At 46.7% G+C, this 17,282-nt stretch overlaps 1 protein-coding gene across 1 annotated transcript in view; it reads right to left on the bottom strand.

The window, feature by feature from the left end:
* arrb2b (arrestin, beta 2b) overlaps nucleotides 1-17,282 on the bottom strand; it is a 65,765-nt gene that overhangs the window by 13,538 nt on the left and 34,945 nt on the right. The window contains 3 exon segments of the mRNA XM_070435107.1: nucleotides 589-633; nucleotides 4,301-4,361; nucleotides 5,272-5,302. Coding sequence (XP_070291208.1) covers nucleotides 589-633; nucleotides 4,301-4,361; nucleotides 5,272-5,302 — 137 coding nt within the window.

The raw sequence follows: 17,282 nt of genomic DNA, 5'->3' as shown, positions 1-17,282 counted from the left end.
CTGAGCAGGGCAGGTTCTGAGGGATCTGAAAGAGAGATATTGGCAGTCCCACCACAGAATTAATACACAACTGCTCAACACAAACAGGCACACAGACACCGGAGACAGAAAGCACAACCACAGAATTGAACGCGAGCTAAGAGCCGCTCAACAAGTCGATTAAACTGGTGTGTTTCCTGCGCAGCGGGCCAGTCTACAGAAACTCACGGTGAAGTTGAATGGGTGTGCGTGCTGGCCCAGCTTCTTCAGCAGTCTCTCCTGCAGGTGGCTGAGTGGTTTCGCTCCTCCTCTGTGGTGACGGCGGGGAAGGCCTGGAAGGTGGAGATGTAGAGGTCTTTCCTGAAGGACAAACCCAGAACGTCCAGGTCCTCACGGCCATACCGGAACGCACAGGTCAGAGTCACAAGACTGGAGGAGGAGGAGGGAGAGGAGAAGGAGAGGAGGGAGGAGAAGAGTCGTAGGAAAGGAGAGAGAGGGAAGACGGGAACACGAGAGGAGAAATAAAGGATGTGAAATTGTGAATACTTTATCAAAAAAATTATTCACACACGCGCGTGCTCGCTCGCACACACAAACACACACACTTACCTTTACGGTCTTTTAGGTACTCTGGGTCTATTAGTAGCACTCCATCTGTAGAAAAACAACACACACTGTGAAAAACACACACACTGAAAACCACACACACACTGAAAACAACACACACACACACCACACACACACACACTGAGAAAAACAACAACACAACTAAAAACACACACACCACACTGTGAAAACACCACACACCACACACACACACACACAGCGCACTGAAAACTCCCCCACACACACACTGAAAAAACACACACACACACTGAAAAAACCACACACACACACACACACAGAAAAAACCACACACACACACTGAAAAAAACCACACACACACACACACTGAAAAACCACCACACACACACTGAAAACCACACACACACACTGAAAAACCACACACACACCACTAGAAACCACACACCACACTGAAAAACACACAGAAAAAACACACACAAACACACACACACACACAGAAAAACCACACACACACACACACAGAAAACCACAACACACACACACAGAAAAACCACACACACACACACACACACTGAAAAACCACACACACACTGAAAAACCACACACACACACACACTGAAAAACCACACCACAACACACTGAAAAACCACACACCCACACTGAAAAACCACACACACACACTGAAAACCACACACACACAACTGAAAAAACCACACACACCACACTGAAAAACCACACACACACACACACTAAAAACCACACACACACACACACTGAAAAACACACACACACACACACTGAAAACCACACACACAGAGTGAAAACCACACACACAGAGTGAAAAACAACACTGTGAAAACCCACACACTGTGAAAAACAACACACACTGAAAAACACACACACTCTGTGAAAAACACACACACACTCTGTGAAAAACAACACACTGAAAAACAACACACTGTGAAAAACAACCACACACACACACAGTGAAAACACACACACGCACTGAAAACCCCCCCACACACGCACTGAAAAAACCACACACACACACACACACGCACTGAAAAACCCCACACACTGGAAAAACCACCACACACACACTGAAAACCAACACACACCACACACACACTGAAAACCACACACACACACACACACTGAAAAACCACACACACACACTGAAAACCACACACACACACTGAAAAAACCACAACACACACACTGAAAAACCACACACACACAGAAAAACCACACACACACACACGCACTGAAAACTCCCCACACACACACACTGAAAAACCACACCACACACACTGAAAAACCACACACACTGAAAAACACACACACACAGAAAAAACCACACACCACACAGAAAAAACTACACACACACAGAAAAACCACCACACACAGAAAACACACACACACACACACACTGAAAAACCAACCACACAGCACACACACACTGAAAACCACACACACACACTGAAAAACCACACACACACACTGAAAACACACACACACAACAGAAACCAACACACACACACACACTGAAAAACCACACACACACACACACACTGAAAAAAACCACACACACACACACACACACACTGAAAAACCCACACACACACACAACACACACTGAAAAACCACACACACACACACTGAAAATACCACACACACACTGGAAAAACCACACACACACTGAAAAAACCACACACACAGAAGTGAAAAACAACACACTGTGAAAACCCACACTGTGAAAAACACACACACACTCTGTGAAAAACACACACACACACTCTGTGAAAAAACAACACACTGAAAAACCACACCACTCACACACACACTGAAAACCACACACGAGTGAAAAACAACACTGCTGGAAAACCCACACACTGAAAAACGAACACACACACTCTGAAAAACACACACACACTCTGTGAAAAACAAGCACACTGAAAAAAAAAAACACAACACCACTGACTGAACAAAACACACACACACACTGAAAAACCACACACACACACACTTGAAAAACCACACACACAACACACTGAAAACCACCACACACTGAAAAACCAACACACACACACTGAAAAACACACACACACCACACTGAAAAACCACACACACACACACTGAAAAACCACACACCACACACTGAAAAACCACACCACACACCACACTGAAAAACCACACACACACAAACTGAAAAACCACACACACACACAACAACTGAAAATACCACACACACTCACACCACACTGAAAAACCACACACACTCACCACACACTGAAAACCCACCACCACTGTGAAAAACCACCACACACTGAAAAACACACACACACACACACTGGAAAACCACACACACACACACACTGAAAACCACACACACACACACACTGTGAAAAACCACACAACAGAGTGAAAAAACAACCACTGTGAAAAACAACACACACACTCTTTGAAAAACACCACACACACACTCTGTGAAAAATACACACACACTCTGTGAAAAACAACCACACTGAAAAACAACACACTGTGAAAAACAACAAACAACACACACACACACACAGTGAAAAACACACACACACACTCTGTGAAAAACACACACACACACTCTGTGAAAAACACACACACACTCTGTGAAAAACAACACACTGAAAAACAACACACTGTGAAAAACAACACACACACACACAGTGAAAAACAACACACACACACACACACACAGAGATCATATTACGTATGAGTGTTTCTGTTACCCAAGCCGCACAGTATTTGGTTACTGAGATTGAGAGTAATAGTCCGTTGCGCATGCTCATACACACGCACACACTACTGAACCTGCATTGTACACACAAATACAGAGTACACAAAAATACAGAGTACACAAAAATACAGAGTACACACAAATACAGAGTACACACAAATACAGAGTACACACAAATACAGAGTACACACAAATACAGAGTACACACAAATATCGGACAACAAAGTAAGGGTTAAAGTGCTATTCCAGATTCGACATGTAAGTGGAGCCCTCTGATGAAAGCTACGGTTATTCATATAGAAACATAACATAGTATAAGCCTTGTTATAAGACAATATAAAGGCTCAGACATGCTTATGACAAGTTATAAAGCACCAACGTTACTTATACATGGATAGTTACGGTAACCCCTTACTTTTTAAAGCCGACAGTTATAATGCATATTATTAGACTTGTCATGAGCGCGTATGAGCATTTATAACGTCTTATAGAAAGCAACGTATGGATTTCAAAACAGGCGAGAATGACCTGATACTTCTCTGGCGTATCGTAGATGTATAGTTCCATAAGTAGCCCCGGTGTGTGTGCGTCATAGAAAAAATATTTGGCTGTTCTGATATCGTAGTCCTGTGTGTATAAGTCAATGTGAAATAATCAAAACACTACCTCACTAGGGTTACTCCCATCGTCACACACACACACACACACACCCACCCACCCCATGGTGAGGGTGTTTCCCTAATGTGAGGTGCTGTCGTCATAGCAACCCCGAGCGAGACGCCAGGGGGTTGATGTGATTTTCCGACAACATTAAATCAACAATAGTGTGTGTGGGTGTGTGTGTGTGTGTGTGTCTATTAGACGTTGCATCACAAATAGGGGTAGCCCATGTCCCCTGCACCCCAGAGTGGAAAAGCCGTGGTGTAGGCGATCCAACGTTACTGTGTGTGTGTTACTACTCACCCACTGGATCTACATGGTCTAGGTGATCCACAAAGTCTCTCTTTCCCAGATATACAGTGAGCTAGAGAGAGAGAGAGAAGGCGAGAGAGAGACATATAGTTACAGAGAGAGAGGCACAGAGAGAGAGAGACAGAGAGAGAGAAAGAGAAAGGGACAGAAGGGTAGAGATAACAAAATAGACAAAATGAGAGAAAGAAGGCGAGAGAGAAGGATGGAAACAGAGGGTGGGTAAAATCGGGAACAGTATGTGGAAATGGAAAGAAAAACATGGCGTACGTCAACATTACTCTTTAAATTAGACCATACAGGTGAAACACACACACACACGCACACACTGACCCCTAGTCTCTCCACTCCCTTCCTGTATACTATCTTCCCTTGTGGGGTCAGATCACAAAACACGTCATCTACACACACTGATCCCTCCATCATGGAGACACAGAGAAAAGAGAAAGAGAAAGAGAAAGAGAGAGAGAGAGAGAGAGAGAGGGAGGGAGAGAGAGAAAGAAAGATAGATAACAACAGAGAGGGGAAAGGGAGCAAAGATGATACAGAAAATGAAATAAGAGAAATCAATAAAAGGCACTGTGTGTAGGAAAAGTCTACAGAGGCAAAAGTATAGGCCCGTAGGAAAAATCTATAGTTACAGCAGAGAGGAAAGATCACCTAAGTCTTTAGACATAAAAACAGATAAATCAGATAGATAATCTACTGTTGTAAAGAGAGAGAGAGAGAGAGAGACGAGCTACGAGCGTAATCCAGGAGAAGGGACGAGCAGAGAATGAGGGAAGAGAAAAGAAGAGAGGAAGTCTACAGGGAGAAATATACTCCACAGGGAAAGAGGAGGAACCCGCCTTACCTTCTGTCTGACACACACACACACACACACACACACACACACACACACGCAAAGACACACAAGTATGCACATGCACTAGCAAGCAGGCACACAAGGGGGAGTTGTGACCTACCTTGCAGTTGGGACTGGACTTCTTGAAGACTCTGAAAAGAAAGAAAGAGAGAGAGAGAGAGACAGAGAGCGAAACAGAATTAGTCACCAAAGATTCCAATTTTTATAACTATATAGCGATATTCCCGCTCAAAGTAGACTGTTCTGTATCTGTAATGAACACGACATCGAAAGACAGTTGCATGAACGTAAACCACAAGCAGTGAGACAATGCAGTGGGCCTACTCTAGAATGGCTTGTGCAAGATGGAGCCTGTTTCTGTAGTGTACGGCAGCTTAATGTACAAGTACACTCCCTGGACAGGACACTAGCCTTTTACCCCCAAATCTCTCGCATTAATGTTGAGGGCCAAGCAGAGAGGCATCGGGTCCATTTTTACACTCTTTGCTATGAGACTTCCAGGAACGCTTGCAAAACAGACCAGGTATCACGGGCGTCTAAGTCGTTCTCCTCCTCGGACGAGGAGGAGCAAGGATCGGACCAAAATGCAGCGGGTGATGAATACATGATGAATTTATTTAGACAAGACGAAACACACTTGAATAAATGACAAAATAACAAAAACGACGTAGACCGACCTGAACATGAGAACTTACATAAAACGAAGAACGCACGAACAGGAACAGACTAGACAAACGAAAGTCCCGTGTGGTACAAACACTGACACGGAAGACAATCACCCACAAACAAACAGTGAGAACAGCCTACCTTAATATGGTTCTCAATCAGAGGAAACGTCAAACACCTGCCCCTGATTGAGAACCATATAAGGCTAATTAACCATGAACCTAAACAAGAAACAAATAACATAGACTGCCCACCCCAACTCACGCCCTGACCATACTAAACAAATACAAAAACAACAGAAAACAGGTCAGGAACGTGACACCAGGCCAGGGTTTGTGAAGTCAGTGAGATATGTGAAAAATACTTCCTTAGTTGTTAATACATTTTTTTAAACTCTAAAGGCACAGCCTATATTCGAGCCAATGTCTTAAGTAGCTGAACATGTTTTTACTCCAACCTCGTGAAAAAATACGAACTGACAAGTTCTCATTTTCTTCAAAAACAACTTCATATCGAAGGAGCGCCTTCGATTTGAACGGCCTGCACGAGCGCAGTTCGGCCCGCGAGACAACCGTTCGACCCGATTGACGTGTTTCTGCGCATGAGCTTAGCTAGCCTACGTCGCCACGACATCGCCTACGAGCACGATTTCTATTGGAGAAGCAGTTTCTGCCTGTCGTCAAACTGCACTGTCTTTGGTACGTCTACTAAGTTGAATGTGAGAGACCTAGCTCCCCCAAGTCAGAGAGGCTGTTGTTCAGTGGCCATAAGCCAAAGCGTCCTGTGTCTGATGTTGATGGGGTGACAATGAGTGCGCTCCAGACTATCATAAATCGTTAAGCTCTGTATCTCGGCTGCACCGCAAGAGATGAGAAAACAGAGAGAGAGAGTAGAGAAAGAGAGAGAGTGCGAGAGACAACAGCAGGGGCCGCAAAAGAGGGGGAGACAGGCAGACAAGAGGGAGTGGAGCGAGAGAAGGGGACAAAGGAGACGCAAAGAGGGACAATGAATGAATGACTCTTTCCCCTCCGTTTCTTTAGTAAATGTAAGGGAAGATAATGTGAGAGAAATAAAATGGTATGTTTCTGTGGTGGTGTGTTGTGAAGCTTGGGGAGTCACACGTTAACAGACACGACAGTGATGAACAATGGTTTATTACAATATGAAAAGATGATTGATCATAATGATAGAGACAAATGCAGAGTGAAGAGGGGAAGAGAGTTGAGAGGGGGGAGAAGGGAAAGAGAGAGAGGGTGGGGAGGGAGGGAGACGGGGAGAACAGAGCGTGAGTGAGAAAGCACGAGGTAAAAGGAGGTGGAACACAGTCAGAGAGAGAAGAGGGGAAGAGAGTTGGAGAGAGAGAGAGAGTGAGAGGGAGAGAGAGAGAGAGAAAGCAAGAGAGAGAGCAAAAGAAGGAAGGAAGGAGGGATAGAGAGAGAGAATGAGCTACAGGTGTTTGAAGGTCTGTCTAAACATCATAATATGTGGTTGAGTCAGCAACTAGAAGAGATGGATCAAAGGAAAGTGTGGGATGGAGGAAGGGATAATGGATGGATAGAGGAGGGAGGAAGGGATGATGGATGGATAGAGGAGGGAGGAAGGGATGATGGATGGATAGAGGAAGGAGGAAGGGATGATGGATGGATAGAGGGAGGGATGGATAGAGGATGGACGAAGGGATGGAATTAGAGGAAGGAGACAGAGGATGAGGAAGGGATGACAGAGGAAGGATGATAGGGATGGAGGAAGGGATGGATAGAGGATGGAGAAGGATGGACAGAGGAAAGGATGGACAAGGAAGGGATGGGACAGAGGAAGGGAATGGACAGAGGAAGGGATGGGACAAGAGGATGAGGGAAGCGGATGGATAGAGAAGGGATGGATAGAGGATGGAGGAAGGGATGGATAGAGGATGGACGAAGGGATGGATAAAGGATGGACGAAGGGATGGATAAAGGATGGACGAAGGGATGGATAGAGGAAGGGATGGATAGAGGAAGGGATGGATAGAGGATGGAGGAAGGGATGGAAAGATGGATAGATGAGGGATGGAAAACATCACTAAAATGAAGGTCAGAGCTCAGGAAGACACACACAACAGCATGTGCAGGCACACACACACACACTTACACTCCTCATCCCACTTTCAACCAGTGAATAAAAAGAGAGAAATAGAGGGAAGAAAAAGAAGGAAAGGAGACAAATGAACAATTGATGAGGGAGATCATCCAGAGGCCATGGGCAAGATTATCTGAGGGACAGGGACGGAAGAAAACAACAAGTGAGTGAGGAATAGAGAACGTGTGAATGAAGCCAGCGAGAAGGAGTGATTGAGAGGGAGAAAGAAAGAAAGATAGAAAGTAATTAAGAAAGAAAGAGAGAAAGAAAAAAAAGAAAGCACACAGTCTGTGTGTGTGTTGGGGAGACACAGGTCAATGCGTGGCTTACTTTTCACTCCCCAACTGATGTGAATGCTAGCCGCTTTGTTGGACTACATAGCAGCACACGCACAAATACAGTACACTCACGGCCCTCGCTCTCCCTCCCTCTCTTCATCTTTGGCTTGCTCCATAAATTCTTGTCTTTCTCCCCATTTTACTGCTCTCGCTCTCCCCCTGATAGCTATTTCCCCCCTCTTTCTTCCGTTCCCTCTCCCTGAACTCTCCCTCTCTCTCCAGAGCTAATTACAGATTTAAGGCCTATTAGTGTAGTGCCTTATGTGCATCCCAAATGGCACCCTATTCTCTTCATAGTGCACTACTTTTGACCAGAGGCCTATTGGCCCTGATCAAAAGTAGTGCACAATATAAGGAATAGGATGCTATTTAGGATGTAGACAGTGTCTCAGCCTGCCTGGTCTAATGAACAGACCTTATTAATACTGCATCTTATCTAACCAGCCCAGGGCGACGCACGGCCAACGCACACGCACACAGTGAAAGGTTACTGATCGACGACGAGTCAGAACTGCCTATACTCTCATTTAGCTGTTAATCCACTTTTGTGTGTGTGTGTGTGTGTGTGTGTGTATGTGTGTACTCGCTTGTATGTGTGTGTTACAAGACTCGCCCCCCCCCCCCCCCCCCCCCCCCCCCCCCCCCCCCCCCCCCCCCATGGATTCTATTTAGTGCCATGGCAGCCAGATGGGGCTTGCACCTGTGTCATGGGAACGGAAAAGGCCCAGAAATGATAAAGATACACATGTACAGTTGAAGTCGGAAGTTTACATTACACCTTAGCCAAAGGATCCACCACTTTATTTTAAGGAATGTGAAATGTCAGAATATAATAGTAGAGAGATGATTAATTTCAGCTTTTAATTCTTTCATCACATTCCCAGTGGGTCAGAAGTTTTACATTACACTCAATTAGATTTGGTAGCATTGCCTTTAAATTGTGTTAACTTGGGTCAAACGTTTCGGGTAGCCTTCCACAAGCCTATTCCGCACAGAGATAAGTTGAGGAATTTTGGCCCATTCCTCCTGACAGAGCTGGTGTAACTGAGTCAGGTTTGTAGGCCTCCTTGCTCGCACACGCTTTTTCAGTTCTGCCACAATTTTCTATGGAATGAGGTCGAGGGCTTTGTGATGGCCAACTCCCAATACCTTGACTTTGTGTCCTTAAGCCATTTTGCACAAACTTTGGAAGTATGCTTGGGGTCATTGTTCCATTTGGAAGACCCATTTGCGACCAAGGCTTTAATTCCTGGACTGATGTTCTTGAGATGTTGCTTTAAAATATCCACATAATTTTTCCTCCTCATGATGCCATCTATTATTGCGTGAGTGCACCAGTCCTCCTGCAGCAAAAGCCCCCCACACATGATGCTGCCACCCGTGCTTCACGGTTGGGATGGTGTTTCTTCGGCTTGCAGCCTCCCCTTTTTCCTCCAAACATAAACAATGGTCATTATGGCCAAACAGTTCTATTTTGTGTTCATCAGACCAGAGGACATTTCTCCAAAAAGTACAATCTTTGTCCCCATGTGCAGTTGCAAACAGTAGTCTGGTTGTTTTATGCCGGTTTTGGAGAATGACTTCTTCCTTGCGAGCGGCCTTTCAGGTTATGTCAATATAGGACTAGTTTTACTGTGGATACAGAAACTTTTGTACCCGTTTCCTCCAGCATCTTCACAAGGCTCCTTTGCTGTTGTTCTGTGATTGATTTGCACTTTTGAACCAGACTTGTGAGGTCTACATTCTTTCCCCTGAGGTCTTGGCTGATTTCTTTAGATTTTCCCATGAATGTCAAGCAAAGAGGCACTGAGTTTGAAGGTAGGCCTTGAAATACATCCACACGGTACCCACAATTGACTCAAATTATTGTTCAATTAGCCTATCAGAAGCTTCTAAAGCCATGAAATAATTTTCTGGAATTTTCCAAGCTGTTTAAAGGCACAGTCAACTTAGTGTATGTAAACTTCTGATACACTGGAGGTGAAATAATCTGTCTGTAAACAATTGTTGGAAAAATGACTTGTGTCGTGCACAAAGTAGATATCCTAAGCGACTTGCCAAAACTATAATTTGTTAACAAGAAATTTGTGGAGTGGTTGAAAAACAAGTTTTAATGACTCCAACCTAAGTGCATGTAAACTTCTGACTTCAACTGTATATGCATATGTACTGTGGATGGTGTCCATATTGATAATGTCCCTGCTTCCAAGTATCTGGATAGATGAATAGCTGTCTTTTAAAAAGAATATTGAAGAGTTAGTTAAGAAGCTGAGAATAAAAATGGGCTTCTTCTATAGAAATAGGTCCTGTCTCTCAATAAATAGTAGAAAGCAGATTATTCAGTCAACATTCCTATAGGTCCTAGACGACGGCGACGACATCATCTATATGAAAGCAGCTGCTACTTCATTAAAGCCGTTAGATGCAGTTTATCAGCTCATTTCGCTTTGTTACGTGCGACAATTTTTATGCTCATCACTCTGCATTCTCTACCAGAAAGTTGGTTGGCCCTTGTTGATGTCATGTAGGTTGATACATTGCTAGGTTTTCATTTATAAAAGCCCTTTTACAAAAAGTCCCACTCTACCTAACATCCTTACTAAACTTTAGACATACGAGTTGCCACGCCTGGTCTTAGGGATGGCTAACTCTGGAAATTCCTTTGGTCTCTCCTAGTGTTGCACATTTTGGGAAAAATTCAGAGGTGGAAACTTTCCGTGGGAATTAATGGGAAAATATGGGAATTAACGGGAATATCTGGGAATTCATATTAATACCATTTAAATGTTGATGTTTTTTGCATTGGATATATTTACCATATCATATGGAGACAGAACCATAAACCGTTTACCTTATAAGTAAACATAATTGCAAATGATTAAATCCTTCCAATATATATATTTTTTTAAACTATTTATTTACGAATTAAACTTTAATTAAATGAGTTGACACTTCACATGGGATGATTTCACCGAACAACAAAAGAAAGTGAATATTGAATGATCCATCGCATCTCCCAGAAACATTTTCAACATACATCTATCTGTACAATGACAGTCTAGAAACTAAAGCTTTGTCTTCCTCTCAGGCTTCCATTGTCTTCTCCCTGGACCTCCTCAATGTCCACCTCTTGAACATAAGACTCTGAGGCCTCATCTTCACTGTCACTTTCCAACCTTGATGAGGATCGCTTGTTGTCAGGCTCAAAATGCCTCAAATTTGCCCGGATGGCCACCAATTTTTCAACCCTTGTATTGGTCAGCCTGTTGCATGCTTTGGTGTGTGTGTTCCCAAACAAGGATCAGTTGCGCTCTGAGGCGGCTGATGTTGGTGGGATTTGGAGGATGATGGAGGCAACAGAGCCTCAGATCCACAAAGTCCCTTCCAGCAGGTGACTGATGAGATATGTTGGCACGACTGCCATATTGCATCTCCATCCCAAAGCACTTGTTTGAAAGTGTACTTCACCAGACTGCCAAGAACCTTGCCCTCATCCAGGCCAAGGTGGCGAGACATGGTAGTGATGACCATAGGCCTTGTTGATCTCTGCACCAGACAGGATGTTCTTGCCAGCATACTTGGGGTCCAACATGTACGCTGCGGCGTGTATGGGCTTCAGGCAGAAGTCTTCTCGCTTTTTGATGTATTTCAGAACTGCAGTTTCCTCTGCTTGGAGCAACAGTGAAGTGGGCAGGGCAGTACGGATTTCTTCTCTTTCATCTGCAAGCAGAGTCTGAACATCAGACAGGATGGCATTGTCTCCCTCAATCCGTGCAATGACTACTGCTATAGGTTTCAAGAGTTTCAGGCTGCTTACCACTCTCTCCCAAAATACATCATCCAGGAGGATCCTCTTGATTGGGCTGTCCATATCGGCAGACTGTGATATGGCCATTTCTTGGAAAGACTCCTTCCCCTCCAGGAGACTGTCAAACATGATGACAACACCACCCCGATGGGTGTTGCTGGGCAGCTTCAATGTGGTGCTCTTATTCTTCTCACTTTGCTTGGTGAGGTAGATTGCTGCTATAACTTGATGACCCTTCACATACCTAACCATTTCCTTGGCTCTCTTATAGTGTATCCATTGTTTTCAGTGCCATGATGTCCTTGAGGAGCATATTCAATGCATGAGCAGCACAGCCAAATGGGTGTGATGTGAGGGTAGGACTCCTCCACTTTATACCAATCAGCCTTCATGTTCGCAGCATTGTCTGTCACCAGTGCAAATAACTTCTGTGGTCCAAGGTCATTGATGACTGCCTTCAGCTCATCTGCAATGTAGAGACCGGTGTGTCTGTTGTCCCGTGTCTGTGCTCTTGTAGAATACTAGTTGAGGGGTGGAGATGTAGTTCATTATTCCTTGCCCACGAACATTTGACCACCCATCAGAGATGTTTGCAACACAGTCTGCTTTCTCTATGATTTGCTTGACCTTCACTTGAACTCTGTTGAACTCTGCATCCAGCAAATGAGTAGATAAAGCATATGTGGTTGGAGGGGTGTATGCTGGGCGAAGAACATTCAGAAATCTCTTCCGATACACATTTCCTGTGAGCATCAGAGGTGAACCAGTTGCATACACAGCTCGAGCGAGACATTCATCAGCATTTCTGTTACGTCCGTCGTTAAATGAAGACCAAGGTGCAGCGTGGTAGGCGTACATTTTCTTTATTAAAATGTTCCACCCAAAAAACAACTCAACGAACGAAAAGCTTAGGAGTGCAATCCATGCAACAAACAAAGACAAGATCCCACAACTGAAGGAGGGAAAAAGGGCTGCCTAAGTATGATCCCCAATCAGAGACAACGATAGACAGCTGGCTCTGATTGGGAACCATACTCGGCCAACAAAGAAATATAAACATAGATTTCCCACCCTAGTCACACCCTGACCTACCAAATAGAGAATTTAAAGGATCTCTAAGGTCAGGGTGTGACAATTTCTCAGACTACGTACCTCCATTGAGTCAAAAAAACTTTTGATTCCAGGCGTACCATGAGCTGTTGCTATTGATAAGGTGTCGGATTCATAATTTTCACCTCGAATGAAAGTAGAGGGACTTTTGTCAGAGGTTGCTTGTTGTGAGTGATGAGGGAACTTTATGCACTTGGCCAGATGATTCTGCATCTTTGTTGCATTCTTCACATATGATTTGGCACAGTATTTGCAAATGTACACAGCTTTTCCTTCTACATTAGCTGCAGTGAAAAAAATAACCAAATACAATTCCATGTACAGATAAATAGTTAAGCAGTTAGAATAAACAACTCCTTTGTAAGATAAATGTTTTAAAATGAAACATGTATGGAAACAGGTGAATTAACACTCCTCAGTTAGCAGGGTCGAGTAAGCCCATATGGTAGCAAAAACGAACTAGCATAAATTGTTAACAAGTTAGAAATTATTTAAACACACTTTGCTGTAGTTAACAAAAAATAATGTATATGTCATATAAAATATATTCACCCCACCCAGTATTGTAATCAAAACTTACCAGAAAGCATGTAGTCCTTGGCTTAGACAGTGTAGTAGTGTGGGCTCAATAGCATCTCATTAGTGTGTAAGATCTTGAGAATCAGCTGTACATGTGATGGAAGAGTGCACTGCACATTGATGGAAGAATGGACTAGCCATGCAGAGGGTTGCAATTCCATTGAATTGGGGATAGTTTAACCAAAATATGCCACAAGACCTAGAATTGCCTGATGTGTATCCCACAAAAAAAGGTTCACTGTTATAAACTAACTTTTTTGACGAATTTAAGCAAAATTCCCGGGCTCAACTTCCCATGGAAGATTTCCGGAAATTTCCCGGAAAGTTTCAGACTCTTTGTAACCCTAGTCTCTACTGAGTTAGGTAAATTAGCGTTTCAATTTTTTTGCACCTTATTTGTGGAACAATCTTCAAAATGTTCTGAAATTTGACGTTTTGGTGCCTGTAGGCCAATTGAGAACTTGCATTTTGTATTTTCTGTAATTTCTGTAATTCAGGTCTCATCTGTAAAAAAGAACTTGGTCTCAGTATGACTCCCTGATAAAAAATAAAAGGTTATATAAATAAATATATAAATACAGACATCACAAAGCTGCCCTGACTGGGACCACGATCCCAGAAAGAGTGGGAGAAAGCAGCCAAGAGGCACACACACACACACCCCGCCTTAGGAAACATACACACACACACGCACACCTACACACCCCGCCTTAGGAAACATACACACACCTACATACCCCGCCTTAGGAAACATACACGTGCACATCCGCAAGCACGCACACACACACACGCCTTAAGAAACACACGCGCATCTGCTCACACACACACCACACGCCTTAGGAAACATAACACACACACGCGCGTGCATCAAATCCACACACACACGACACACACACCCACACACACACACACACACACACACACACACACACACACACCACACACAACAACACACACACACACACACACACACAACACACCCACACACACACACAACACACACACACCACACACACCCTTAGGAAACACACACACAATGCGTGCATCCGTACACATCAAACACAAAACATCACACACAATTGCAGGCTTTCAAAAACACACACACAGGCCTATGACATGGGTCTCCCCAATGATGGGAGAAAGCAGCCAAAGCCCCACGCAGGCATATGCATTCCTCTCTCTTCTCCCTCCGTGTCTGTTTTCTCTGCCTCCTCCCTCCTCCCTCCCTCCGTGTCTGTCCTCTCTCCTCCCTCCCTCCTCCCTCCGTGTCTGTCTCTCTACCTCCTCCCTCCCTCCGTGTCTGTCTCTCTACCTCCTCCCTCCCTCCTCCGTGTCTGTCTCTCTACTCCCTCCCTCCGTGTCTGTCTCTCACCTCTCTCCCTCCCTCCCTCCGTGTTGTCTCTCTACTCCCTCCCTCCGTGTCTGTCTCTCTCCCCTCCTCCTCCGTCCCTCCCTGTCTCTCTCCCTCCCTCCCTCCCTGTCTCTGCTCCTCCCTCCCTCCCTCCCTGTCTCTCTCGTCTGCTCTCGCTCCGTGTCTGTCTCTCTCCCTGTCTCTCTCCCTGTCTCCCTCCCTCCCTGCTCCCTCCCTCCGTGTCTGTCTCTTCTCCCTCCCTCCGTGTCTGTCTCTCTCTCTCTCTCTCCTCCCTCCATCCGTGTTCCCTCCCTCCCTCCCTCCTCCCTCCGTCCGTTGTCTGTCTCTCTCGCTCCTCCCCCGTGTCTGTCCTCCTGCTCTCCTCCTCCGTGTCGTGTCTCTCTCTCCCTCCCTCCGTGTCTGTCTCTCTCTCTCCCTTCCCTCCGTGTCTGTCTCTCCCTCCCTCCTCTCCCCTCCGTCCGTGCTGTCTCTCTCGCTCCTCCCTCCTCCGTGTCTGTTCTCTCTCTCTCCTTCCTCGTGTCTGTCCTCTTCTCCCTCCGTGTCTGTCTCTCTCCTCCTCCCTCCGTGTCTGTCTCTCTCCCTCCCTCCCGTGTCGGTCCTCTCTCCCTCCCCTCCGTGCCGGTCTCTTCCCTCCCTCCGTTCGGTCTCTCTCCCCCCCTCCGTGTCGGTCCTCTCTCCCTCCCTCAGTGTCGGTCTCTCTCCCTCCTCCGTGTCGGTCTCTCTCCTCCCTCCGTGTCGGTCTCTCTCCTCCCTCCGTGTCGGTCTCTCTCCCTCCCTCGTGTCTGTCTCTCTCCCTCCCTCCGTGTCTGTCTCTCTCCCTCCCTCCTGTCTTTCTCCTCCCTCCGTTCTGTCTCTCTACCTCCCTCCGTGTCTGTCTCTCTACCTCCCTCCCTCCTCCGTGTCTGTCTCTCTACCTCCCTCCCTCCGTGTCTGTCTCTCTACCTCCCTCTCTCCTCCCTGTCCCTCCTCCCTGCCCTGTCCCCTCTCTCCCTCCCTCCCTCCCTGTCTCTCTCCCTCCTCCCTCCCTGTCTCTCTCCCTCCTCCCTCCTCCCTGCTCTCTCCCTGTCTCTCTCCCTGTCTCCCTCCTGTCTCCGTGTCTGTCTCTCTCCCTCCTCCTCCCTCCCTCCGTGTCTGTCTCTCTCCCCCTCCGTGTCTGTCTCTCTCCCTCCCCCCTCCGTGCTGTCTCTCTCCCTCCCTCCCTCCTCCCTCCGTGTCTCTCTCCCTCCCTCCCTCCCTCCCTCCGTGTCTGTCTTCTTCGCTCCCTCCCTCCTCCGTGTCTGTCTCTTCCCTCCCTCCCTCCCTCCGTGTCTGTCTCTCTCCCTCCCTCCCTCCCTCCGTGTCTGTCTCTCTCCTCTCCTCCCTAGCTCCCTCCGTGTCCTGTCTCCCTAGCTCCCTCCGTGTCCGTCTCTCTCCCTCCCTCCCTCGTGTCCGTCTCTCTCCCTCCTCCCTCCGTCTCTCTCCATCCCTCCCTCCGTCTCTCTCCTCCTCCTCCCTCCGTGTCCGTCTCTCTCCCTCCCCCTCGGTGTCCGTCTCTCTCCTCCCTCCCTCGGTGTCCGTCTCTCTCTCTCCCTCCTCCCATCGTGTCCGTCTCTCTCCCTCCCTCCCCTCCGTGTCCGTCTCTCTCCTCCCTCCCTCCCGTGTCCGTTCTCTCCCTCCCTCCCTCCGTGCCGTCTCTCTCCTCCCTCCCTCTCCGTGTCCGTCTCTCTCCCTTCCCTCCCTCCGTGTCCGTCTCTCTCCTCCCTCCCTCCCTCGTGTCCGTCTCTCTCCCTCTCCTCCCCCGTGTCCGTCTCTCTCCTCCCTCCCTCCGTGTCCGTTCTCTCCCTCCCTCCTCCGTGTCCGTCTCTCTCCCTCCCTCCCTCCGTGTCCGTCTCTCTCTCCCTCCGGTCCGTCTCTCTCCTCCCTCCGTGTCCGTCTCTCCTCCCTCCCTCCTCCCTCCCTCGTGTCCGTCTCTCTCCCTCCCTCCTCCCTCCGTGTCCGTCTCTCTCCCTCCCTCCCTCCCTCCGTGTCCGTCTCTCTCCCTCCCTCCCTCTTCTCCCTCCCTCAGTGTCCGTCTCTCTCCTCCCTCCCTCCCTCCGTGTCGTCTCTCTCCCTCCCTCCGGTCCGTCTCTCACCCTCCCTCC

Source organism: Salvelinus sp. IW2-2015, linkage group LG3, assembly GCF_002910315.2.
Source record: "Salvelinus sp. IW2-2015 linkage group LG3, ASM291031v2, whole genome shotgun sequence".
Lineage (NCBI taxonomy): Eukaryota > Metazoa > Chordata > Actinopteri > Salmoniformes > Salmonidae > Salvelinus > Salvelinus sp. IW2-2015.
Note: the sequence above shows the minus strand (reverse complement) of the source record. Positions and strands in the feature narration are given on the sequence as shown.